Source organism: Parastagonospora nodorum (assembly GCF_000146915.1).
Source record: "Parastagonospora nodorum SN15 chromosome Unknown scaffold_25, whole genome shotgun sequence".
Classification (NCBI taxonomy): domain Eukaryota; kingdom Fungi; phylum Ascomycota; class Dothideomycetes; order Pleosporales; family Phaeosphaeriaceae; genus Parastagonospora; species Parastagonospora nodorum.
The window spans coordinates 294116-319732 of NW_001884573.1; the positions used below are offsets into that span (position 1 = coordinate 294116).

A 25617-nucleotide genomic window follows, 5' to 3' on the forward strand; every position below is an offset into this window, starting at 1 on the left:
AGAAATAGACGTGTTCGTGACGAGGGGCGTAGGTAAGATGTAGGTGTGATGATACCAAGGGTTCGCGCGCTTTGCCCGTTATTCCAATGTTTGATTATTTGCAAAGTGATGCTCATAGTCGTTATGTGTCCTATTGACTTCACTTCTCTTCTAGGGTCAGACTATCCAGTCCAATCCCACACCCTCCCCTTCCCACCCCTCAAAAATTCACAACACTAGCCTCCAACACCCCCTCAGGCCCAATCAACGCCTTCTTAACATCCTCCCCCACCGCCCTGTCCACGCCCAAAATCATCAACGCCTCATTCTTCCCCTCGCCCTCAACCTCCTCCTCCAACGGCGCGACATTCATAAACTTAATATTCACGCCCGCCTTCCCCAAAAGATTCCCCACGAACCCAATCTTCCCACACGAATCGAAGTTGCGGCAGATCAGCAGTGTGCCCTTTGGTACGAACTCGCCTTTGAAGCGGTCGAGCCGCGAGATGAAGGGTTTGTTGCCGCTGACGAAGCCTTGGATGATTTGGTCGGCGGTGTTGGGGGGAGGGGAGGGCGCGCGCGTGCGGGAGTGCGATGTTGAGCGCGTGGAGCGCGCGCGCAGGGTGATGAAGGAGGAGTAGGGTTTATCATCCACGTTCTCACGGGAGCGCTGTTCGTTGATGAGGATGCCGCGTTCTTTGGCCAACAACTCCGCATTGACGATGTTGATATTCAACCCGTCGGACGACGTGATGGGCGTTAACAAGCCCTTGACGAGCGCGGCGAAGAGCGGCTTGGTCGTGTTGATGTTGGCGAGCTTGCCTTCGTATATGATGTCGAAGGTCGTGCGGAAGGAGTCGAGTTTCACGGAGGAGTAGTGTTGGGTGTATAGTGAGCCCATTTTCTCGACCAGCGCAACGAAGGGCTGGAGGGTGCGGTATTCTTCGGGGAGGATGATGGGGGCGTTGACGGCGGAGCGAGGGAGTTCGCCGGAGAGGATGGAGACGACTTGTTCGCAGACGTCGATGGAGACGTTTTCCTGGGCTTCGCGGGTGGAAGCGCCGAGATGGGGAGTTGCGACTACTTTTGGATGGGCGATGAGTCGCGTTGCTGAAGAGTTTGGCTGCGGGGGTTCGGATGTGAAGACGTCGATGCCCGCTCCCGCTATGGTTCCAGCATCTAACGCTTCAACAAGTGCGTCTTCGTCAATCATTCCACCTCTTGCTACGTTCAGGATCCTGGCGGTAGGCTTCATGGTCTCCAGCTCCGCTTTTCCAATCATGCCCTTGGTCGATGCAATCAGTGGCGTGTGAAGTGTCAAGAAGTCTGCTTCTTGGAGCAGCTCCGCAAGACTGTGCCGAAGCGTGACTGACGCCGCGGCGGCCAAGTTGGGGTTTGCATATGGATCATAAGCTACGAGGCGCATTCCCAGACCATTTGCAATTCGAGCAACTGTCAGACCGACTGCAAATTGTTAGTTTTTTGGCTTCATCTTTGCTTCTATAGCTCACCTTTACCCAGGCCAACGATGGCCAATGTCTTGCCCTTTGCTTCTACACCAACAAGCCGACTTCGTTCCCATTTTCCAGCCTTGATGCTTTGTGCTGCATCACCGACATTGCGAGCCACAGCCATCAACACTGTCCAAATTAGTGATAGCTCGGCAGTGTTGCTTTGAGTACTCACGAGCGATTGTATGTTCTGCAGCCGCATTGATGTTTCCAGAAGGCGAGTTCACGACAATGATGCCATGTGTTGTTGCGCTTGCTACGTCAACGTTATCAACTCCTACGCCAGCACGTGCGACGACTTTGAGCTTCTTAGCAGCTCCGAGGAGCTCAGCTGTCACCTGAGTCTCTGAGCGAACAATGAGAGCTTCATATTCCCCAATGATGCTCTTCAATTCTTCTGGGCTGAGGCCTTTCTTCTCGTCCACCTCAAATTGGTCTTTCAACAAGGCCAGACCATCTGGTGAGACCTTTTCAGGTATAAGAATCTTAGGCTTGCTAGTGTGCATGATGATAGCCATAGTAGCGACCAATGGAGTTATGGGGACAAGGATGGAGGAAGTGCTGAATCAGAGTGTGGTATTGTTGTAAGCCCGTCGAGCTTATTTGTACCACTAAGCAAGACAGTCCGCTATCGGGATCTTACATGTGAGATCCTTCAGTAGCACCCTTGGTTATGATGAGGGCCTGGAGCCTTACTCGATGAGGTCTGGAGCTACCCCGCCCCCGCGAACCCCACGAATTGCGCCACTGCTGTAGGATGATTTAGTGCATGCACCGGTGAGAGTGGTGCAACTGAGATGCAGAGAATGAATTAGGAATGATGACTGAACACGGACAGAGAGCAACAGTGTGTAGTAGAAGAGACGACAAGTAGGAAAGTTAGTTCTAATCTTTTAGATCAACCCAGACACAAAGTGTTGGGCCGGTTGTGCACCATGTTGAAAAGGTCTAGAGACTAGTCTCATCGTGATCTGCATTGATTGGAGGCTTTTCTTGTGGGGTGTATGTCGCATGCGCGGGTACTACCGACGCACTTTACACATTGCTACGTGTCTTGAGTTTCTCGTTCTGCACAACCTCGATCCAGTAGTTGTCTGGGTCTGCGATATGTAAGCCAATGTGCACGCATTAGATAGTTGGAACAAGCACATACCGAGCACAAACGCAATGCTCTTCATACGGCCATCGGTAAGCCTCTTCTTCCAGTTGACCTTCTTTTCCTCGAAGCGAGCACAGGCTGCCTCCAGATCGTCGACCGCGATACAGATATGACCGAAGCCTTGGGGCTCGTCGTTGCCATTGTGGTACTTGAAGTCGGCTTCCTTCTCGGTGCCGTAGTTCCACGTCAACTCTAGCAATCCCTCATGATCCGCTGTCGGGTTAACACCATTCGCGGTCTCGTCTGATGCTGGGGCACCGTAGCCGAGGAAGTAGAGGTTGAAGCCAGAGTTTGGAGACTCTGATGTACGTTTGAGCTGCATTCCCAAAACATCCTGGTAAAACTTGAGTGACACGTCCTTGTCCTTGACACGGATCATGGTGTGGTTCTGCCATGGTTAGCGCAATTCGGTCTCACTGAGGAGCGTGAGACCCACCATGCGGTATGTGCTTGTGTCGGTGTCCTTGACACTCTCGGTCTCCTCCAATGGCTTCTGGCCAATAACCTCGACCCAGTAGCCATCAGGGTCCAGCACGAATGCAATGTGGCGCATACGTCCGTCGGTCAGCTTCTTCTGAAACTTGTAACCTGCATCTTCGAGACGCTGGCATGCAGCCTGAATGTTATCAACAGAAACACAGAGATGTCCGAAACCCTTGTGCGGCTCGGTGTTACCGTTGGAGATCTTGTAATCCGGGTCGTCTTCGGTTCCGTAGTTGTGGGTAAGCTCGACAATGCCCTCACGATCAGTCCAGTGGTTGCCGTGCGATACTGCCTTTGGACTATCGTATGCAAGGAAGTATAGGTCAAACTTGGCCTCGGGCATCTTGATCTGGTTGATCAATTTCATGCCTTTCTCACATCAGACTTGATCCATGCAACCGCATTTACCTCATCTTCACATACCTAGGAACTCATAGAATTGCACGCTTCGCTTCGGATCCTTGATACGGATCCTACCCACAGTCAGCCACCAGCCAATGGTAACGCGACACTGCAGGCAGTGCTTATGGAGGTACTCACATCGAGTGGTTAAGCTTGTACTTGCTTGGATCGGTAGCCATAGTTGCTAGCGCTCGGTAGATGCTGATCAGACTACTGCTGTATTTTGGGGCTCTGTGAATAGGAAGTGAAGCTGCTTTTAGATTGGCAAATAATCTCGGTCGCAATGTGAACATGAGGTTGTTTGTGCAGGGAAAGCTGGGCAAGAGACCTCGGAGCTTCAAAAGTTGATGACGTGCGCGCACCGAATCTTTACCCCACCGCGGGCTTTACTCGGCAATAAGCGTCTCGTGGAGAAGTGACCGCATGGCGCATTAGCTTGAACATATGTTCCTGGTGATACAGCGTCTGGTAACGACTACATGCTCTGGTATAAGATGGTCAATGTTAACAGCTAAGGAAAGTTTATGGCTTGGTGAGTGCGGCCAGCCGTACACAGTCGGAATGCCTGCATGGTCCAGGATGAGCATTGAGCAATTGGTGCGCACTCGTCGCTTGCTAGTATACGTTAAGTAACGCTTTTAACGACGAAGTGCTGCTGTTCGTTCCTAATCTGGAGCTGATGCAAATGTTCAGCCTGTCTCTCGAGATGATCTCATTGGCGCACGCGGCATAATCCAAGGCCGATAAGCGTTGGCCATAGCGCGCTGGAGGCTTCAGGACTCGGCCGCGAACAACATCATGTGCTCAAGCCTAATAAGTCCTTCCATCATCCGCGCCCTATCACTCGCTTCTCAATCGAGCACTACCTATCATTGAGCCTGCCCCAATCCGTTGGAGGAAGCCGCAAGGTTAGCTTGGCTCTGAAAAGTGACATTCGCGTCTGCCAGGTACGTCACGCATGGCTCCTTTCATCATGCCGCAGGCTACCTAGAGATTCGTACCACGAAGTTGGTTGGCAACGCTTTTGCTTTCGCCATATCAACCGCGTGTCATTACTGTCATATACGTCCCAATCGCTACTTGTTCTGACCATGCAGGCGACGCGCGCCAGACCGATGATCAACATCGCGAAGGTGAGCGACTGGCTCACCCGCAACGCAAATGAACAGCTCTATCCGCGCCTCTTGTGAGCACTGCATCATCTCCCGTGCTTCAAAGCGCTAATGTCTTAGTCTGATGTCGCCTAATGGAACATTGCTCGCTTATTCAACACCAGTGGACATTAAAGAACTGCGCGATCAAGCAGCTCTGATCTCAATAGCATGGAAAGAGCACTGTCAAGGTCGCCAAAAGCCCCCCTCACCCAACCAACGCAAGGAATCTACTCGAAGCGAGAATTCCGTGGGATCCGCTTCAGCCCCGTCATTGCAGCCTGCATTAAGGACTCTGACCATTCAATCCCGGGACTGTAACATTCTGGTCCGCCTATTACAGCCAGAGTTGCTACTTGTCCTGGTCGGAAATATCCCCCCAAGAAAGAACCAATCCTTCAAAATCAACGCAGAAGGCTTCGGCGATCCGCGCTACCCTTCAATCGAAAGCACTCCATCCCGACCTGGTTCCAGCTCAAACTTCCTCCAAGGCGATGCCGCCATAGACTCCGGCAAAAGAAAAGCCCCCTCCATCATGAGCAACATGAGCCAGCGCGACCGGGACATCCGCCAAGGCGTCCTGCACGTGCAACGTAAGCGCCTCGACGCGCTCTCAGACTACGCGTTACGCGATTTCGAAAGCACAGGATTCATCATGCCAGCCGACTCTGATCTGCAATAGCACGTGGACCCGTCATCGCTGGCTAATGCGAATCAAATCGCGGCTTCTAGGTTTTATGAGCCGGGGCTTAAGACGCCCGGGTTGTCTGGGGAACATGCAGATGTTCTAAGGCATGTACGCGAGACCATGACCGAGACGAGGACTGCGAAGGGGAAAGAGCCTATGAGGGTAGCTGTGCCGAGGAAGCAGACAAGATCGGAGCCGCTGGGACCCGAATATGCGCCGGAGGCGTGAGAAAGACCACTGGACGGATTTCCACAGCGTCAACGAGCATGTTGGAAAGGGTTGTATTATGAGGATGCTCGTACTAGCGTCCACCGAACTGGGAGCGACTATATTGTACGGTGGGGAGCGCCTTACATATTGTTCAGGTGGTGTATTTCTCCTTGCACATTCACACTTAGATATACTCTACAGAATACCAAACATATCATGTCATACGAGGCTGACGGTCACACTTTTCCAACTCAGACACAAGTTTTATTCTTGCGCTGCATGCACTACTCAGCGCATGTGCATGCATCTCACACCTCCTTCACTCTCGTGCTTCTTGGAAATCTCGTGCTTCTTGGAAATCTTCCTCCCTCGCTTTTGAATCTGTAACTGCCATCTCATCCCACAACACCTCTATACACCCGTCCCACATCTCACTCTCACGTAGTTACAAATACGCGACATTTTAATCCTTGTTCTTACCGCCCTCTGCGTGTCCGTCAGCGAAGATGGCAGCCTGCACATTCCTGCATAGGTATCTCCAGGACGCATGTGTTGAGTTTCGATACACAGCCCTACGACTCAGCAGGCATGACGTCGCAGAAGAGAGACGATGAGTCTGTCGTGAAGTTATGGATAGGATACTTAGTTCAGGTGATGAAACACAGTGAACGTTGGCGTGGATCAAGGTTTCGTCGTGCATGTCGAACCACGTCAAAATCGTGCCACGCCCTAACGATTCGAGGGCACACAGACTAGAACACTCAGAGAATGTCATTACAAAGCAAAGTGTGCAGCACGACAGAGTGTTTGAGACCAGATGGAATTCTACATCAGCCCCGGGATATCTCTCACATTTTGCCTTCCTTCCATGAATCTTTTTAAATCGTAACGTCACATCTCCCCATCTAAGCACGGCTCATATTCGCACCCTCCTCGGCCTTCTGCAGCCCATACTTCTTGAGCCTAATGCTCTGGATCGCAATGAAGCCCGTGGTATCCATTGGGCTGAAGTTATCCAGCGTGTCCATACTCGCCTCCTCCTCCGAGTACAGCTTCTCCGTCTGACTCGAGCGGCCCAGCACATACGCATTGCCCTTGTACAGCTTCATGCGCACCTCGCCGTTGACGCGGCGCTGGCTGAACACCAGGCTGTTCTCGATGAACTCGCGCTCGGGGCTGAAGTACATGCCGTTGTACAGCTGGTAGCTCCAGTTATGCGAGACGAATTGGTCGCGCAGGTTGCGCACTTGGGCGTCCATGACGAGGCCCTCGAGGTCGAGATGTGCGAGGCGCAGGATGGTCATGGCGGGCGAGTCGTAGCAGCCGCGGGATTTGAGGCCGATGAAGCGGTTCTCGACAATGTCGATGCGCCCAATGCCGTGGGTGAAGCCGAGCTTGTTGAGCGCGACGAAGAGCTCGACTGAGTCGGTGTAGGTCTTCTCTGGGGTCACGACTTTGACGGGAATGCCCTTGTCGAAGTGTACGGTGATGTCGGTGGGCTCGTTGGGAGCGTTGAGGGGCGAGTCGGTCATGGTCCACATGTCGTCTGGAGGAGACACGTCGGGGTCCTCGAGGATGCCTGCGAGGGTTAGCTCAGCTCAATTAGAAGATATTGGACGTCGTACCAGCCTCATAACTGCAGTGAGCCAGGTTGGCGTCCATGGACCATGGCTTCGCCTTGGTGGATGTGACTGGGATGCCATGCTTCTCGGCATAGTCCAACAGATCCTGCCTGCCCTTGAAGCGGTCGCAGAACTCTGGCAGCCTCCATGGCGCAATGACCTTGATGGTAGGCTGAAGTGTGTAGAATGCAAGCTCGAAGCGAACCTGGTCGTTGCCCTTGCCGGTGCAGCCGTGGGAGACGAAGCCGCAGCCTTCTTGTTGGGCAACGCGGATCTGTGCGCGGGCGATGACTGGACGAGCCAAGCTGGTTCCGAGCAGGTATCTGCCCTCGTATGAGGCATTGCATTGTACAGCGCGGAAGCAGAGCTCCTCGACGAATTCCTTCTGCAGGTCGAGAATGACCATCTTCAGCGCACCAATCTTGAGCGCCTTCTTCTCGACCTCATCCCAAGGCTCTTCCTGGCCAACGTTGGCAAGGAAGCACACGACCTCATAACCTTCCTCTGTGGAAGTGTCAGCTGGTGGCCAGTAGCTGTATACTGGAAGCTATCTTACCGATGAGCCATTTCAGGATCGTGGAGGTATCAAGACCGCCTATGAGTCAGGTCAGTATATGTTGTTTGAGACGGTGCATTGTTGAGTTTGACAATGTGGAGGGCATTGATGGGTAAAGTCATACCAGAGTAGGCCAAACAGACGCGTCCCTTGCTCATGATTGTGATTGAGAATGCAGTGAAGGTATTGTGAGGAGTCAATGGTAAGAGTGAAAGCGGGCGCGGGGAATGTGCGGAGGGAGCGGTATGATAAGGTTACGATAAACAAATTTATGAGGGCCCAAGCTCTGCGGGCCGATCATCGGTAGCGTTCAGCCCTGCATTATGACGCGGAACGAAAATTTAGCTCGACAGCCGTCCAGGGGAAATTTCAGAGTCACCAGCTGGACGGAAAAGAGGAGTTGTTCTTGATTGACTATACACGCACGCTACCTCTCCAGAATACGCATACGCCGACTCATGCAATAGTCATAGCTTTCCACCAAACGCCATGCATGTACGCAGACCAAAGGATATGTGAGCCAAAATGTACAGTATGAATCATGTCTGAAGGCTATCATATCCAAATCGCAATGACTATGCGGCCACTGAAGTATAATGACATGTGGGTATACAAAGAAACAAGGACACTGATGTTGTCGAACTTTAGAAGGCTCCGCCTGCGACTCTTTCGCGCTCGTAGAAGACAATATAAGCCTTCTCGTTCTGCAACCTATGCTGAGAGGCGAGGTTCGCAGGCTCGAACTCCGTGATCTTATCATCGTTGAACGAGCGCCAAGTGCCCTTGGCTTTATCCTTGACGAATGCGATGTAGTGGCCGCTGCCGAGCGTTGCGCCAATGTGCCAGATGACGGCGTATGCGTTGTAGATGAAAGGCCCATTCATGTGTGGATCGGCCTTGATCCCAGCCAACTGTGAATGCCCATCACGAGCGTTGTTCGCGATGAACTCCTCCTCCTTTGGCGTCATGGGAGGCTCGATGAAGGGCCCCATGTCGAGAGATTGGAGGGGAAATTCGACGGGAGTCCTAATCTTCCGCGCGCTCTCGGTTCGCGATGCACTGAACCGCTTGAAATGGACGACAAGTGTGTCAGGAGCTCGCGTTAGTGTAATCTTCTTGACGGCTTCGCGATCTTTCTTGCACTGAGGGCAGCGCCAAAGTTCATCGCCAGCTAGGCGCTCCGCCGCGCAGTAAGACTGTAGGCAATCGCGCAAGCTGCAAGCTTCGACGTTCGGTATTTCCAAGCTCAAGCTCCAGAAAGCTTCATACGTGGTGCTTGTCACGCCACAAGTCTGACAAGTGAGCTGTGACGCGTGTTGCCCAGCAAACATGCCTCCAATGACCGACATGTCGCGGTGCTGGTAACGTCCCCATTCGATCTTGGCAGCGTACTGGCGCGGGAACTGTTCTCGTTGTATTTCCTGAGCATCTGTCAAGGGTCGGAGAGGCGCCTTGTTCCAGGTCACATTTAGGTCTTCGTGCATGTAGTCGAGGACAAATTCAAGAAACTCTTTGGCATCTTGTTGCTGGTCGATACCCCACTGGGAGTTGAAATGGCCACATATCCGCTGATGTCTGTTAGCTCAGAAAATATGGGCAAGATCGAAAGTGACTTACCCTGAAGGTGCTTGGTCGCACCGAGCTGACATCGCCCTTGAACAAGTTTGACACCAACGTTGCGTAAGCCTCAGGCAGGATACCCTTGGTTCCCTTCCAGTTGTCTCTTTGCAGTTCCCTCTGATAACGCCCACTCAGGAATAAATCCGAAAGCAACAAGTGGCCACTAAGACACTGTACCACCGAATTCATGTAGCAGGTCACTCCAAAGTTCAAAAGCCCAGTCTTGTGCATCCTAACGTTAGTGAAGCTAGGCTGCGAGAGATAGACAGGAGGCTGACTACCACGACCCTGTGGTGCCACTTGGCGCTCATGTACGCCACCATAGCTGACTCTAGGTACCGATGGGGCTGGCCGTGATGGCGCAACCGGTATGGCTGGTTGAACATAGTGATTCCCAGAAGGTGGCCTCGACAGCGGGTACATCATCGACTGTTCCACTTCAACATCGGGGTACCGACGCAAGAACTCCTCAGTGGTTCGGTAGAACGGAGCAGGCGGCTCTTCCTGCTCTTCTGGTGCTTCTGGCTGCTCAACGGCAGTTCTTCCCTTACGAGCTTCTTCTAGCCATTGTTGCTCCTCTTCTTCGTCCATTGGGACATATTGTCTTCTTGACCGCCGCTGATTGCCATTGACGACATAGCTTGCGGCCGGGGATCGTCCTATTGCTCTTGCTCTTGTCTTCCCGCTTGCAACTAGGGCCGAGGTGGTGGACATCTTCAAAGCTTGCGGCCCAACAATGTCTATCCAAGCATCCAGACCACCCTTGAGGAAGACCGGAGGCCTGCTCAGAGGTTTGTCTGCATTGAACTCATGTAGGGTGTCGTAGAGACACTTGAGGGCTCTTTCGGAAGCATTCCGCGCATGCCTGCCGAGGAAATCGGCGTTGCTGGTGTTGTCGTCGTAGTACACAATCACGTCGTATTCGTGCCGTCGGTCAAACATGGCGACTTCTTCATCTGGGGAGATGACCAAACGCTCTTGCAACTGGTCGGCGGAATTTCCTTCTTGCAAAGTTTCCGGCTCGATGCACATGATCTGGCTGGCGAAGATGTGTCCAGAGTCAAAGGCAGCCCGGTCGCGCACATCGATGAGAAGCATCTTGTACATGCGGATGTAGTCATACAGCTTTTCAGCATCGACTTCAAGCTCCACGGTTTTGCTGACAGATCCTTTCCTTCCCTGCTGTTCACGCGGGGCCTGCTGAGCTGGGAAGTACGAGCCAGAGACACCGTTCGCGTTGGGCGCGTGGTTCGAAATGCTCGATGCAGCAATCGAATTGCTCCGCCCTCCGGTGCCATTCATGCTCCTTGGCGTGCTTCGTGGCGGGTTTATGCTGGATGGATTCGATATGTTCCGGGCGGGGCTGTAAGTAGGGCTTGGCTCTTTTGGCAATGAGGCAGCGTACTGTGTGTTGAGTGTAGGCATGTTGAGCGGGGGTGGAGCCATATCGCGTGGCCCCATGGGGCGACTCGTTGAATGGAAATCTGCGGGAGATGGCATCTTCACAGACAGATCTTGGCTCGAGCGAGCAGATCCGGTGTCAACGCCCCGTAAGTTGGCGAAGCGCGCAGTGAGGTCGCTGAGGCCATTGATGGACGCAGAGCTCTGATGCACAGCTCGGCCGTGAAGATTCTGGGGTTTCGGCTGTATTGCAGGTTTCTGGCGAGGTGAGGCAGGTAGTCCAAAGCTTGGCAGAGCAGTGGGCACATCGGGAAGCATCAGCTCGTCGTCCCTTCTTGAGAAGCTGGAGCTACTCGGCGACTCGGACCGCGTCAGCGATGTCGTGGACGCTGACCTGCTGTGTAGGGCGCCATTCCGCAGGTTGTCGTTCTTGATGATCTCCTTGATACGCACGAAGCGCTCCTCATTGGACTTGATGTCCTTGACCAGATCCCGGAATTCGCGATGGGTCTGGCTGCGGCTGCTCTCGATCTGGTCGTAGTAGTCGCGATGTCGGGGGATCAGCTCGACGAGGATCTGGTATGCTACAAGGTATTCCCAGTATGCGCCCGCAATGGGACTCCGGCTACTCAGCAGTATCTTGGCCCCGTTGAAGTGTTTGCGTCCCTGTTCGAGCAGGTGCTTGATCTGCCGAATGTTAGTCACCGCTAGCTGCCGGTATCTCCATAGTCGACTGCACACACCGAATGATGCTTCAGCGCCTCCACCGTCTCGGATGCAGAGGCAACGATCTCAGCAATAGGCGGGTACGAGCCACTGGCGCCTCGCGGGCCTCCTGCCCCATCGCTGCCTCTGGAGCCATCTGCACCGTTGCTGTGGGCACCATTCGAGTAGCCGTTCATGGCGCGGGCGGGGGTGGATGGGTGAGTCCTGAGGGGGCGGCAAGAGAGCTGCTGCACTCGTTACCGCACTCTAAGCACAGAGCGGGTGGCGCATAGTCGTAGGAAAGGGTGGCAGTGCGGCGACGTCGGGTACTCGTGTGTGTTTCGTATGTCCTGTGGGGCCCGATATCACTGCGCGCATGAAGTGGGCGATGGTGTCGTGGGAGAAGGTGATTATGCGGTGGAGAGCACACTATGCGCGACCAAGGTTTCTCTCTCTGGGAATGCTCGCAGGTTGTCGAGGAGGGTGAGGGAAGCGGTTGGGTCGCAATTGGGACGGCTGTTGGCATCTCTACAGGGTTCACGCATCATGCCCACGAGCCGCCGCGGCGATGACGCCTCACGCACGGACTTCACCCGTCGTCGGCTCTGGAGTGGCTTGGTAGCTCACCATCACCTCGACAAGCACGCCGCCAGACAGACTGCAACAATCTCGACGCCACAGGAGAAGCTGCACAGACGCAATCTTCACATCAAGCACCCACTGGAACGGACACACCATCGACACTCATTCAGACAAACCCCAACGACACCATGGCGGGCTGGTTCGGGTCCTCCACCAACAGCGCCTTCGATGAGCAGATCGAGCGCGCTACGTCCTCGAGCTTGTATGTATTTCATGGCACATACTCCCAGCTGGGGCATAGAAAACTGACCACATGCAGAGAGGACATGCCCCTCAACCTCGAGATATCCGACGTTATTCGATCCAAGACGGTGCAGCCTAAAGATGCCATGAAATCGCTCAAGAAGAGGATAGGCCACAAAAACCCCAACGTCCAGCTAGCGACGCTGAATGTAGGAAAACTACACCTCTTGTCTTCATACACAGCTACTGACAAGCTTCGCAGCTCACAGACACGTGCGTGAAGAACGGCGGCGCACACTTCATCCAAGAGATAGCTTCGCGCGAGTTCATGGACAATCTGACGTCGTTACTAAAAGCGCCGTCGACAATCGCGCCGAACAACGATGTCAAGAACAAGATGCTGGAGCTGATACAATCATGGGCCACTGCTGCGGAGGGTCGGATGAACCTAGGCTACATCAACGAGGTGTACCGGAGTCTGCAGCGAGAGGGCTACCACTTCCCGCCAAAAGAGAACATTGCAAGCAGCATGCTGGACAGTAGTGCTGTGAGTCTCCGCTCCCCCTCACTCTACATTAAATGCTGACCGTGTAGCCTCCCGAATGGACCGACTCCGACGTCTGCATGCGCTGCCGGACCGCCTTCACCTTCACGAACCGCAAGCACCACTGCCGTAACTGCGGAAACGTCTTTTGCGGCGCCTGCTCGAGCAAGACCATACCGCTACCACACCTCGGTATCATGGAGCCTGTGCGCGTCGACGATGGTTGCCACGAGAAACTGACGATACGCTCACGAGGGGCCCCGGTCCCAAGGCCGTTCGATACACCAAAACCACACAAGACGCTATACCAAGGCGCCATGGAGCCCCGAAGTGCGCGCGTAGACGACAGCTTCGATGCGGACCTGAAGCGCGCCCTGGAAATGAGCTTGGAGGACGCAAAGGGAACTGGCTCATCGGGCTTCGTATCACAATCGCAATTGCAGTCGAAACCGAAGCCTAGCACCAACGGCTCATCGAGGAAGGAGCCCCAAGAAGAGGAGGATCCGGATCTTGCAGCTGCCATTGCGGCCTCACTTGCGGATATGGAAGAGCAAAAGAAGAAGTATACGACTACGTTCAAGCAGCAGACTGCTAGCTCGAGTGCAGCAGCGCCATTTGTAGCGCCCAAGAACGATTACGAGCTGACCCCAGTCGAAGCCGAGAATATCAACCTGTTTTCTACCCTCGTAGACCGCTTACAACACCAACCGCCAGGCACTATTCTGCGAGAACCACAGATACAGGAGCTGTATGAGAGCATTGGCAAGCTACGGCCGAAGCTTGCGCGAACTTATGGCGAGACAATGAGCAAGCATGGTCAGTTGTCTTTATATATCCACCCAAGAACATCCACTGACCTACATAGATACACTACTTGATCTCCATGCCAAGCTCTCTTCTGTCGTCCGATACTACGACCGCATGCTCGAGGAGCGTCTCTCGAGCACCTATAACCAAGCTGGTGCCATGTACGGTCTCCCTGCTCCTACGCAGCGCCCTGCGTCCAACCTATACCCCAGCATACAATCCGGCGCCCCTAGTGGTGCGGGCGAGAATTACTATACGGGTAATGCATCACAATCGGATCCATACGGTCGCCCGCAATCGCATTATGCAGGAGGTTACCAAAGCACATCACAGCAGCCCTATCGAACCCCTGGACAGTCCCAAGAGCAATATCCTCCGGCGCAACAACCGTCGCAACCGTACCCGAATCTATCCCAACAAGCACCACCCAGCAGCAACTACCAGCAATCATCACCGCAACTCCAGCGCCAAGAAGCCCCGAACCAACAATACCCTCCTCAGCAAGCCTACCCCTCGCAAGCACCGCCCTCTACGGTGTCAGACGCAGAGAGCGCAAACTACTACTACGGCGATAACACCCAAGGCCAACCCTCACAACCACCCATGCAGCGCTCGCAAAGCTTCGCTTCACAACCGGCGCAACAACAACCGCCTTCGCCGCAAATGTACAACCACGCACCGCCTCAGCAGACGCCTCTTTCCCCACCTGCATACCAGAACCCATCATATCCAAGTCAACAACAAACCGCGCCGCCCCCTCAGCAACAAGCACCGCCCCAGCAAGCTCCTCCTCCCCCGCAGCAGCAGCAATGGCAACAACCCGCACAGACTCAGACCCAGGCGTGGCAGCCTGCGCCGTACGCGGCGGGTGGCTACGGCCCCGAGAGTTTCCCGAGCGCGCCGCAGAATCAATTGCCGCCGCAGCAGCAGAAGGTGGTGGATGAGCCGCTGATTGATTTGTAGCATGAAATATGAAAGCGCAAATGGGGTGAGGGAGGACGAGGAGTGTGTGAAAGGCATGTAGGCATGATACGAAATAGAAAAGATGAAATGATACCTTATTCACTCCCGCTTCCGCCGCGATCACTTTGAATGAGTGTAGACTGATGATATGAATGTTCACTTTCTATTCACATATACACCTGTTCCCTATTCCTGTTCTTGTTTCATATAGACCGTGCATATCCATGTTTCTGTGCCTTTTTTTTTTCTCTTTCTCCCCCATCTTCATGTATGTGTGTATAAGCAAAAAGATAAGATAGGCATGTTTGAAAAAAAGATAGTGCCGCACAAGGGGCAAAGGGGGAATATAACAACAACACCGGGAAGCGAATGATGGGATGATGGAATGAATACGCCCCCCCCCCCGCAAATAAAACTCCGAGTACAGCTGAGGTACTATGCCGCATGATTTATAAATGTAATGGTGGAACGCCGGGAAAGCAAATGTGTGGGGGCGGGATGGCGGCGCCCTGGAGATGGTCATGTTTGCGTGTATCGAGAGGTCCGTGACTGCAACGGCATGTGTCCCGCCTGATGATATGTGGAGTTCCAGGCGCGAGGCAGATAGTCACGCCCCTGAATGTTGCACGGCCTTGCGGTGAGCTGGACCTGAGTTCACTCGGGTCCAGCATTCCTTGCGACACGGCAACCTTTTCAGCCACCGGAGTCTGTGCCGAGACAGCCGCAAAAGGGGGGGGGGACAGACGAAGCGAGCAGCTTGACGCCGCGCTCATACTAGTTCGGGCCAGTGGTTGTATGGCATCAAAGTAGGACCGTCCCACTTCTCGCCATACGGATTGGTGCGCTCGCCGGCGAAGAAGCCGTCTTGCGCGTGTTCGAGGACAGCAATCCACGATGAGGGTTCGGGATGCTTGAGCCACTGCGAGCGGTGTTAGCGTGATGCTCACGTTTTGGTTGGGAAGAAGTGGGGCAGGGCGGACGCCACATGCGCCGTTAAGGGCTAGCGCCGGTGGCTTTTGCGGGGTTGGAAAGCGTGGAAAAACATGTGATGGGCTGCGGGATTCTAAACTTACCTGGTTGTGAATGTGGTATGTCCAGGAGCCACGGAAGAAATTTGAGAGGGTACGGTTGTTGGGAGGGAATTTGTCTTCATCGAGGATGTAGTCGGAGATGACGCCTTCGTTGCGCAGCTGCGTCTCTTCGTCGAGCGAGGCCTGGAACGAGTCGTGAGGATTCTTGTCAGTGTGCTTAGCTGGCTCATCCTCATCGTGGGCTCGCGCCTTGAGTTCTTTTCGCTGAGGCTCCTTGAGATCGATGGTCTCGAGTTGGGGTCCGGAATAGCTCTCCCACTCGTCCTTGATGGCGCCAACTCTGCCCTTGAAGACGGCACCATAGTCGCGGAGACACGGCACGGTGCATCTGCCTTCACGGTCCCAGTTAAACTCAGTCCAGATAGGGTCGAATGCGGCAGTCTCGAACATCTTGAACTCTTGATCACGACCGTCTTTCCATGCCATGCGTCCCAGCACTCGCGGGTGGAAGTTGACACCCATGCGAATACCGCCAAACAGCAGGTACGAAGAGAGGGAGGAATTGGCGGAGAGCGACATGATAGCGGTGTTGTACTCGCCAGGGTGCGGGTGTGCACCCCATCGCTCGGCAAAGGCGTGGTCCTTGGGCAGGAGAAGGGGGCGCATGTCCCTGAGCATGAGTACGTCCATGTCGAAGTAGGCACCGCCGTAGATGTGCAGCACAATGAATCGTACAGCGTCCGAGACTGCAACGGGCAGGAAGGTCATCTGCTTGGGCGTGAGAACGAGACCACTGCTGGCCTTCCTTGTCCTCGATGATGTTATCGGCCACAGCCTTCTCTCCAAGTGCATTGGGGGCACCAGGCTTGCTCCAGTATCCAAAGCCAGTCTTCGCGTCCACGTCCTTGGGCATTGGGATGCGACTGGGGAACTTCCAAGGCATAACAACGATGTCACCGCGCTCGACCAAGTGCATGAAACGAGCGAATAGAGAGTCCTTGTTGAGCATGTTTTCAACAGCGTTGGGGTTGCGGTCGCTGTCAAGCCATAGCCAGAGGCGCGAGCAGGCCAGGTTTTGTGTGTACAGGTAGCTCTTGATGAAGACCTCGACTCGCCATGTCGCGGGACCGGTCCAGTATACGTGGTAAGGGATGATGGGACCAGGGCAGGTGCCAATTTCGTTGCCATGCGCTGCAACGGCGTCCTTGACTGGAACATAGCTTGTCGATGTCTTGTTCTTTTGGTCTGCATTTACAAAGTCGGCTTGGCGGGGATCCTGTCGGCTTGCTCGGTCGGCCTCCGCAGGCAGGTGGTAGTAGCGGCCCTCCTCCTCGGCGAAGAACTGCAGACAGTCGTACGGCTTCCTCATCTTCTCCAGGCCTTCATAAGTGCCCCTGCACTCCTCAATCAGCATCATCAGATCCGCCTCGGTGTCTACGTGTGGCCGCGGTCCTAGGTAGTCGTCCTTGATTTTGACGGCGGTGGTAGGCCGGTTGAAGACGTTGGCGTGGGGGTTGATGGTGACGGGGTTGGAGGTGCCTGCAAACTTGACCTGGATGCCTGACTTTGTGGTCTTGATCAGCTCAGTCGGGCCAGCTTTGTCCAGGAACGCGGGAATGCCAATTTTCCCTCTTGCAGCGACGCTTGGGTCGCTCACCAGGTTTATTATGCCAAAGATGGCGGCGTATAGGAGTGCGGCGAGGGTGAGGTTCTTCAGCAGCGTGAAGACTGCGCGGGCTCTTGATCCCTCGGCCATGTTGTTGGATTAGGGGCTGGACCCCGCCGTGTTATTGCGAATGTGCCAGGTTTGAGCGTTGTATAGTGGGAGTGAGAGGAGGGTGGGCGTTCGCAGAAATGTCGAGGGAAGTCGCTACTGGTGTAAAAGAGCGTGGACGCGGTTCGAGGGTCTCGTGGTAGGCGGTTGTGCAAATTAAGTGTCGCTCATGGGCTATGCGATGTTGCGCATGCACTGTGGGATCCTGGCACTGCGTTCGTCGTCGTGCGGGTTTGGTTGGGGTTGAGGCAGTGCTCGTTTGCAGTAGTGGGCGGCCTGAGTATCGCCGCAGCCAAGTGATCTGGGATGAAGGACCGAGGAGAGGAGCACCAAGGATTATTATCTATCTCCGTACTCGAGCAAGCGGTCCAGCAGCGAAAGGAAAGAAAACGACGAAGAAGCGAAGAACCAAAGAACCAGAAGCAGTGCAATGTCGAAGCGAGACGGAATCGGGATGCGCCTGGAGGAGCTACTTCTGGCCCAGAGCGTTAGTGTAGACTAATTTCCCTGACGCACGCCCCCAAAGGCCCCTGAACAAGTCCGACGCTCGAAAATCCAGAATGCCGTGTGGTAGCGCACCGTACTCCACACCAACACCCCAAATGCCGTCTTCTTTCGCACCCTGATGTGCCGTAACACGGTTGCACTATCCTGTGACGCTGCTGACGATTGCTCCCCCCAACGCCTTGGCGATCCAAACAACACGGCGCGCCATCAACACCATCGCAACCCTCACCAAGACCGACCGTCGCCATCGTCGCTAGTGGAGACGCTGTAAATGCCGCTACTTGTGCGTGCGAGGGCCGTCACTGCTCGTCCAATCCCGGCGCACTGTACTCCACGTTACTACGCACCCTGGAGACGTTTATTATCCGCTGTCACCAGCCCACCACGCGAGCAAGTCAGCGTTTCATGCAGATCGAGCGGGCACATCACCATCGAGTAAGTTTGCCCTTTCACAGCAACACAATGCATCGTTCTGCCCGACGCCTTGTACGTCTCATGTACGATGATCTCACAGCGCGGTGCCTTGCTCGCCATGTCCCCCACTTGACCCTGTTCGTCTCTCATCGCGTGCACCACGTGCATCACCACACAGCCCAACGATCTCGTCCAAGGTCTGCCCGCAATGGCAGGCCTAATTGACTGTGATGCATGCACATTCGTAGTCTCGTTGCGTCGGCTCGTCCTTGTACACCAGTAGTGCACTTCGTGCAATGAATCGAGATGCAACTTCCTGCATTACTCGACTGCCAACACCGCTGACAGACTTGGTACAGTATTTTCCGTGCCTCCTCTTCCTCATCGTCTGTCATTGTCTATCTTCCGCCTGGGCCTGTACTGCCTGGCTGTAACAATGAAGAAGAGCGGGTGATCTCAATGCTGAGCGAGACGGCATGCTGCTACTATCGCTCGCATCAACTACCGTGCATCATCCAGAGTTCCAATTCCCGACGCCATTCCATGATGTACTCTTTGGCTGGGATTGGATTCGAGAGAATCTACTTCTTGACAAGTTCGATCGACCATACTTGGCGCGGCTGGGTGTGTGTGGGGAGCTCATCGGTGGCTCCCTGGCGACGATGCTGGCCTTGACCGAGTGTCGTCTTGGAGAAACTCGAATTGCTGCTGCTGCTGTAAACAATCCCATCGCAGACTGGGTCTTCCCAGATGAGCTCCCAGCCGTTGATCCTTCTGAGCTTCCAGAACCCATGGCCCCTGATGAGACGTCATTCCAAGCCGACGGTGATATTATGGAGCTGTCTCCGGTTCTGGCAGAGAAGAAGCGTGGCCGCAAGCCTGGGAAGAAAACTGCAAAGACTTCTATCCTGACTGCGTGGGAGCGGTACGGTGACAACAAGGTGATACCCTCGTTGACGCTGTCCGCGGAACGCGACGTCCTTTTCCGCAGACCGCAGGACTATCTCGACCGCTTTGCCGCGCCAATACACTTCTTCCGGTCGCCACATGCGCAATTATTGATGCCTCAACAGGATGACATGTTTGCATCCCATCAGCCCGACGAAGATCTCGACTTCGAAGCTCAAATGACCATGGACCACTATAACTCCGTGAATCGCCAGACACCACCACCTCCAGAAGTTCCCATGTTGAGTAGATGTAGAGCCTACGCACGCAACTATCCTGCTGCTGGTTCAAACTTACGTCTCCCAGAATGGAACATCACTACCGGAACTGAAAGTCCGCTGCTCGATCAAGGGGCGGAGCTTGTGAAAGTGCTCAGGCGTAGCACGGCCCGGCACTTGTTGAAGTCTCACGCAGGCCGTACGCGCTGGCATGATGCCGATGAGAAGGCGATATACGAAGAGCATGCGCATGGGAAGGTACTGCACAACGAGCTACCGGGAGTTGGTCTTTGGACTGAGCAGACGAACGATGCCTGGACGAAGGACGTACAGAGTGTTGGCGCATGGATGAAGGAGCGCTTGGAATTGGGAAATGCTTGATCGAAGAGAGACTGATCAACGATACTGCTCGAGTACCGATGATGCGAAGGACTTCAACCCTTCGGTCGGCAGCCCACACTCCCTCATCTCTGCTAGGGCGGCCTCCCGACACATTCGCTCCGGCCATATCACCTCCAACCCAGCGTCTTGCGCCATTCCAAAGACGAAAGAATCCAGCTCGCAAGCTCCATAATGCATCGCCTCCACTCTCACAATCTTGGTACTCGACAGCTCCAACAACGGAATCGTGCCCGGGTCGTTATTGTGCACAAACACGCTCAAACTGTTCGCCCTCTCCCCATACCCCTTCTCCAACACCTCATCCTTCAAAAACGGCAACAGCGCCGGTACCGCACTCCTCGCACCCACCTGCATCGCAACCTCTTCCTTCGCCGGCCGATTATACCACGAATACCTTATCATCCCCGGATGCGGCGGCGCCTCCCTCATCGTCACCCCATACCTCTCATCCCTCCCCGCCTCCCCCTCCACCACCCTCGTCACCAAATCCGACACAAATCGCCCCCTCGCCTCATCCTCCTCCGCCCTCACCACCATAAACTCAAAACACGCCCTACGTCTCGCCTGCACATACATCGGCCACTGCACCCTCGGCCACCCCCTTTCCCACGTCACTTTCCACCCCTCATACCTCTCCGTGCGCATCCCCCCGTCATGTATACTCAGCGGAATCACCCCCATCGCCAACAATCGACCCAGATACGGCCGCTGCGCGTCGTGCCAGATCGCGTGTAGGCTGCGCGATAGCACCCATGCGTTGCGATCCTTCCCCCATTTATTGTCGTAGCTCAGGCGCAGGAGGCCGTATAGCGCGGCCCAGGAATCCGTGCGCCAGGGGAGCAGGTGTTGGGAGAGTGGGTGGGTTGGGGCGCGGGGGCGTAGGCGCGCGAGCAGGGCGAGGAGCGGGATGGAGAAGAGGATGAGGAGGTTTGTTAAGGGGTCGAGCGGGAGGGATAGGTAGGGGAGGGCGGTGGTGGTTGTGGTGGTGTGGATGGTTTTGTTGACGAGGGTGGGGATTGGGTGGGACATTGTTGCGAAGTTGAGGTACAAAGTTGAATGCGAAATCGAAAGAATTGTTATTGAAAATGGTATGTCATCGACTTGTTATTACTCGTGAGGCGGCTTTGTCGTGGTAGTTTGGGGCTTTGTGCAGCGCGCGCCCAATCCGGTGTATGATATGGGAGCGTGGCTCTTTGTTGGGCGTGAAGGGCGGTTGTGGGAGGTTTGTGCGATGCGCTGCGTGCGGGCGTGATTATTGGAGGTGTTATGCTTGTGATAGTCGTATGTTATGACCAAAGGGGTCATCCTCCACTACTGGGTAGAGTGAAGGTGATGGCAGTGAGGAGCGTATGTCACGTGACGCCGCTACGTATCGCCCGACAGTCAATCGCTACCCTCGTTCTTTGATCATCATTGCATAGAGAAGATGCCAAATTGCAAATGTGTTCAATCACTATACACTGTGCTTTCAACTACGCTCATGGCTTTGAAGCGTCAGCCAAGGCAGTGTTTAGGACTGCACTCATCTGATTCAGCTCATCTTTAGGAGCGCATGGAGTTGGTCAATGTTGTGTGCAGTTGAAATATTGAGCCATGCATTGGAGCACCTGAAGGAGACATCGAGGAGTGGCCACCAGAGGTAGTGTATCACCTCATGAGACTGGCCTTGGTGACCATCTACGAACATGAAGCTGTCCAACGCGACCTGATCTGAGAATACCGGCATAATCTAAGGTGGTTTCCGAAGAGCAGTTCGAACGTTATTGTGTGCGATATATCCACAGTGTACACAAGGTACTCCTGCAGGGGGACGGTTGTGGACAGGAGATTTGCTGGGTACTTGTATGGTGTGTATCAAGGGGGTTTGCAGTCCTCGACGTGATGGATGGTCACGCCAAAGATGCAGGAAAGAATGAAGATGAAACGGATCGATTCACTGAAGAAAATCGGAACAACCTGAGAAGCTCGCTAAAATGGTCGTAGAAGAGCAAGCTCGTCATAGAGCAGAGAAGAGATATGTTCACCCGCTGTCAAAACTCGGAGACCTGCATCATCCACTGCCCCTTAAATGACGAAGTATCTTGCTTCAGCGGATTTCTCGAATGAAGAATCTCTAGCACATTGGTCTTGCTATACCTGCAAATCAACCTTCTCGGCATTTCGCAACCGTGACAACACTGGCTGTTGTTGCATGTGACTTGGGAAGTGACTATTAACGAGCATGAAGCTATCCAAAGCACCTTAGCTCGAGAATGCTGACCTCGACTTTGGTAGTTTTTATCCACCTAAGTAAACCATCCGACGCCCACCGCTCCAGGAATCACAGTCCGCTCCACACCGGTTCCGTAATAGTCTTTACAAGCCGACCTTCCTGCAAACGTTTGTCGCAACAGAAAGCCGTCGAAGCTCACGGCTGCCGTTGTTGGTGTCGCAGCGAGGTCTGCTTTCTACACCAAGACCTCGCACGCAGCTATCCGCCTACATTGATCAGCGCCACCCCAGCACATCATGTCCTGTCCTTTCAGCATGACTGTCGGCTGCTAACTCCACTCCTAATGGAACTGCAGATACTTTGTTGCTGGCCCGTCCCGCTTCTGTTATTATTGTCGGAGTGTGGGACTACTTTCTACAGCGAGACCTCGCACGCAGCTATCCGCCTACATTGATCAGCGCCGCCCCTGCACACCATACTCCTGTCGTTTCAGCACGACTGTCAGGTGCTAACTCCACTCCTAATGATGCTGCAGATATTTAGTTGGCGGCCCGTCCCGCCTCTGTTATTAATGTCGGAGTGTGGGACTACTTCCTACACTAGAGGCATCGCGCGAAGTTTCCGCCTATATTGATCGGACCCGCTCTGGCAGATGATCTTCCGTCCTTCTGGTCCAGCTTTCAATTATCAATTCTGCTCCTGATGATGCCATGGAAGCATGGATGCCGGCCCATGTCGCTTCTCTTAATTGTATCGGAGTGTCAGGGCCGGTGCACATTACAGGGATTAACGTAGTGGTCCGCCCACATTGATCCGGACCATGCCAACATCTATCGATGTGTTTTCTTCAAGGAAGAGAATTGGCTGTTGATTCAAATACAGATAGCGACACGGCACACCGTTGCCGGGTGTCAGCGCTGTTATCATTATCTCCGGGTGGGGGGTGGTGTTAGTACGCACTAAGGAAACCACACGAAATCATCCGCACGCATTGATCAGGACAACCCTAACACCTATCATTATAGTTTTTCGATGAAAAGCATCAAATGTACACCTAAGTGACGATAGCGCCACAGATGCACCGTTTCCAGATAAATTCGCGCTCGTTATTGTCTCCGGATAGGGTTTGCCCAGGTGGTGTTAGTACGCACTAAGGAAACCACACGAAATCATCCGCACGCATTGATCAGGACAACCCTAACACCTATCATTGTAGTTTTTCGATGAAAAGCATCAACTATACACCTAAATGACGATAGCGCTATAGATGCACCGTTTCTAGATAAATTCGCGCTCATCATTGTCTCCGGATAGGGCCTGCCCAGGTGGTGTTAGTGCGTACTAAGGAAACTACTCCAAGTCATCCGCTCGCATTGATCAGGTCCATCCTAACGCCGACGAGTCTGACATCTAAACTGATGTCTTGAACGCTGATTCTGTTGATGATAGCGCTGCCATAGCCCAGTCGCTGGCCCACGAACCTGTGGTGCTTCTCTCCGGGTCGATGGGTTTGCGTCAGCACCTTGGGCATGCATACACCAAGACACCCGCCTGCATTGATTGGGTCCACCCTGTCGCCTGTTGGTCCGCGTATCGAGCGAATATCTCATTCAATCCTGCTGATTATAATTCCGCTTCAACATTTAGAAATTTCGCTGATCGCGCAGTTGTTATCGTCGTCGGAGTGACATCGGAGGTCTGCTCACATCGGGAGGTATCGATGCCACCTCACATCATCCGGATGAACAACCCGCTCGCAACATTGCATTATTTACGAATTTCTTGGGTTTATTACATAAACTTTACACGTACGTAGCCGAATTTCAGGGCGCAGCGATAATCACTTGTGATGCTGCGAGTCGGAATCAAATCGGATGGCACGCAGATGATACCTCACCCTGTTAGGCGATCTCGAAGTGCCCCGACACCAACATATTCCCTGTTCAGGTTTGCGAAGCGCCCCTTACGGGAGAAGGCCTTCTTGACCGTGTTGCGATCTGCGAAGCTAAGATGCATCTCGCTTTGCATCTGGTTTTTTACTATGTACCAGTTGAGCTCGAGGAAAATCTCCTTGTTCTGTGCCAGGTCGAACCAAGACGTCTCGCCATCAGCTGCGATGCAGTCCGGCTCAGTGATGATGCCGAGAGTTCGAGAGCCCTTCTGGTCCGCCTTCCTAGCCAAGTTGAGGACGAATTTATTCGCAAGAAGATGATGTATTGGAATTCGATTGCGCAACTTCTTACAGGTTTCTTATTTTGGGGCAATCAGTTGTCCTGCAGCTGCGGTTGCGGCTGCGGATCGGCGTCTGCCTGCTCCTGCTTCTGGTCCATCGAGATCTCCTCACCGCGAATGAGATAATCAATCCCACCATCTCTCGCGTCGGGTCGACGGTTGTGAGCATCTGCACGAAGATGCGAGGTGTTCAAAGCAGGACAATGCGGTCCAGCGCAGCCCAGTGCGCCACCAGGCCCCAGCAAAGTTCCTGTCCGTCTTCACCTAACGACAAGGCGAAGAGATAGCCTAGATATGTTCAAGACTTTATGCACGAGTAGTCAGGATCTCTTAGCGAATTAGATACATTCAGGCTTCTTTATAGATTTCTTAGGACGCCCCTAAAGACTATCGTATCGCTTCGCGCATGTGCGAGCGGACACGAATTATGCCACTGTCTAACGGCACCTCACTCATAGCTATCCATCCGATTTGTCTTGCCCTTCCAACGGCTCGTTGTTCTTACTCCTTTCCTCAGTCCGGATGGCCAGTATTCTGTAGTCAAATGCGTTCACCTGGGGATCCAACTTGACCGTCGTCTTCTGTTTCAATAATTGCAACCATTCCAGCGCCTCGTCGTTTGTTGCACCCAGCGGCACAGGGTATAGCTCAGCCAACGCGACATGACTGACGGCGTGAGACAGTGCGGTAAAACTGAGACCTCTAGCTTTCGATATTGAGTTGTCATCAAGGAATCATGGTTTTCCTCTTGAATATCCAAGCCAGTGACGTTCTGCAAGTGGTTGAGAATGGTATCATCGCCCATAGACGAGCTCCTGCCGTTTGACGACTTCTGAAATCTACCGCCTGGTAGTAGCGCCCACTCGAGGGTCCTGATGCTGCCTCACAAACTGTGAGCCTGATGCAGTAGCACGGTAATCTGCTCTGCCGGCGTTCACGAGTCCCGCCGGAGTGTGAACACCTGGCGACCCTGCGGTCTGGTATTGGTGACCTGATTGCGGATTTTGGATTGTCCATTGGTTCATTAAGATCAGAATTAACAGTTGAATATCGTGCTGAAAGGGTGGAATGTTAGGTGCTGGGGCGGATGCAATCAATGCAATCGGATGCGGTCTCACTCATTGTGCCTTCGTGTTGAAACGAGCTTAGCGCCAATGGCGGCAAGTGACAACATTGAATGTCCGCACGTGTACACCGAACCCCAACAAGCACTTTATAGTAGTAATGTGAGCCGAGTCTCTTGATAATCCTGC

General features: G+C 53.9%; 11 protein-coding genes across 11 annotated transcripts; 3 read left to right on the forward strand and 8 right to left on the reverse strand.

Moving 5' to 3' along the window:
• Nucleotides 1–199: 199 nt before the first annotated feature.
• SNOG_13160 (hypothetical protein) lies at nt 200–2008 on the reverse strand (the record flags this gene model as incomplete). Its single annotated transcript, XM_001803320.1, has 3 exons — nt 200–1443; nt 1491–1619; nt 1666–2008. 3 exons carry the CDS (start codon nt 2006–2008, stop codon nt 200–202), a joined length of 1716 nt encoding a protein of 571 aa, XP_001803372.1.
• A 439-nt stretch (nt 2009–2447) lies between these two features.
• On the reverse strand, nt 2448–3840 carry SNOG_13161 (glyoxylase I). The gene is made up of 5 exons (XM_001803321.1): nt 3673–3840; nt 3556–3605; nt 3086–3501; nt 2644–3037; nt 2448–2590 (listed from the first exon to the last, which is right to left on the reverse strand). Exons 1-5 carry the CDS (start codon nt 3711–3713, stop codon nt 2526–2528), a joined length of 966 nt encoding a protein of 321 aa, XP_001803373.1. The 5' UTR covers nt 3714–3840; the 3' UTR covers nt 2448–2525.
• Nucleotides 3841–4625: 785 nt separating this feature from the next.
• SNOG_13162 (hypothetical protein) lies at nt 4626–5367 on the forward strand (the record flags this gene model as incomplete). The annotated part of the gene is made up of 2 exons (XM_001803322.1): nt 4626–4720; nt 5070–5367. The coding sequence occupies 2 exons, from the start codon at nt 4626–4628 to the stop codon at nt 5365–5367; spliced, it is 393 nt and encodes a 130-aa protein (XP_001803374.1).
• A 504-nt stretch (nt 5368–5871) lies between these two features.
• Nucleotides 5872–6045, reverse strand: SNOG_13163 (hypothetical protein; the record flags this gene model as incomplete). Its single annotated transcript, XM_001803323.1, has 2 exons — nt 5872–5964; nt 6019–6045. The coding sequence occupies 2 exons, from the start codon at nt 6043–6045 to the stop codon at nt 5872–5874; spliced, it is 120 nt and encodes a 39-aa protein (XP_001803375.1).
• A 338-nt stretch (nt 6046–6383) lies between these two features.
• On the reverse strand, nt 6384–7951 carry SNOG_13164 (hypothetical protein). The gene is made up of 4 exons (XM_001803324.1): nt 7886–7951; nt 7762–7800; nt 7209–7709; nt 6384–7162 (listed from the first exon to the last, which is right to left on the reverse strand). Exons 1-4 carry the CDS (start codon nt 7917–7919, stop codon nt 6489–6491), a joined length of 1248 nt encoding a protein of 415 aa, XP_001803376.1. The 5' UTR covers nt 7920–7951; the 3' UTR covers nt 6384–6488.
• Nucleotides 7952–8404: 453 nt separating this feature from the next.
• Nucleotides 8405–11684, reverse strand: SNOG_13165 (hypothetical protein; the record flags this gene model as incomplete). Its single annotated transcript, XM_001803325.1, has 4 exons — nt 8405–9302; nt 9379–9484; nt 9803–11469; nt 11526–11684. 4 exons carry the CDS (start codon nt 11682–11684, stop codon nt 8406–8408), a joined length of 2829 nt encoding a protein of 942 aa, XP_001803377.1. The 3' UTR covers nt 8405.
• A 573-nt stretch (nt 11685–12257) lies between these two features.
• On the forward strand, nt 12258–14626 carry SNOG_13166 (hypothetical protein; the record flags this gene model as incomplete). The annotated part of the gene is made up of 6 exons (XM_001803326.1): nt 12258–12331; nt 12389–12521; nt 12575–12859; nt 12907–13672; nt 13722–13898; nt 14205–14626. 6 exons carry the CDS (start codon nt 12258–12260, stop codon nt 14624–14626), a joined length of 1857 nt encoding a protein of 618 aa, XP_001803378.1.
• Nucleotides 14627–14775: 149 nt separating this feature from the next.
• On the reverse strand, nt 14776–17091 carry SNOG_13167 (hypothetical protein). Its single transcript, XM_001803327.1, has 5 exons — nt 15517–17091; nt 15165–15387; nt 15010–15036; nt 14933–14945; nt 14776–14824 (listed from the first exon to the last, which is right to left on the reverse strand). The coding sequence occupies exons 1-5, from the start codon at nt 16906–16908 to the stop codon at nt 14794–14796; spliced, it is 1686 nt and encodes a 561-aa protein (XP_001803379.1). The 5' UTR covers nt 16909–17091; the 3' UTR covers nt 14776–14793.
• A 1737-nt stretch (nt 17092–18828) lies between these two features.
• SNOG_13168 (hypothetical protein) lies at nt 18829–19899 on the forward strand (the record flags this gene model as incomplete). Its single annotated transcript, XM_001803328.1, has 1 exon — nt 18829–19899. One exon carries the CDS (start codon nt 18829–18831, stop codon nt 19897–19899), a length of 1071 nt encoding a protein of 356 aa, XP_001803380.1.
• A 15-nt stretch (nt 19900–19914) lies between these two features.
• On the reverse strand, nt 19915–20949 carry SNOG_13169 (hypothetical protein; the record flags this gene model as incomplete). Its single annotated transcript, XM_001803329.1, has 1 exon — nt 19915–20949. The coding sequence occupies one exon, from the start codon at nt 20947–20949 to the stop codon at nt 19915–19917; it is 1035 nt and encodes a 344-aa protein (XP_001803381.1).
• Nucleotides 20950–24396: 3447 nt separating this feature from the next.
• SNOG_13170 (hypothetical protein) lies at nt 24397–25389 on the reverse strand (the record flags this gene model as incomplete). Its single annotated transcript, XM_001803330.1, has 3 exons — nt 24397–24614; nt 24870–25057; nt 25208–25389. The coding sequence occupies 3 exons, from the start codon at nt 25387–25389 to the stop codon at nt 24397–24399; spliced, it is 588 nt and encodes a 195-aa protein (XP_001803382.1).
• Between the last annotated feature and the right edge of the window lie 228 nt (nt 25390–25617).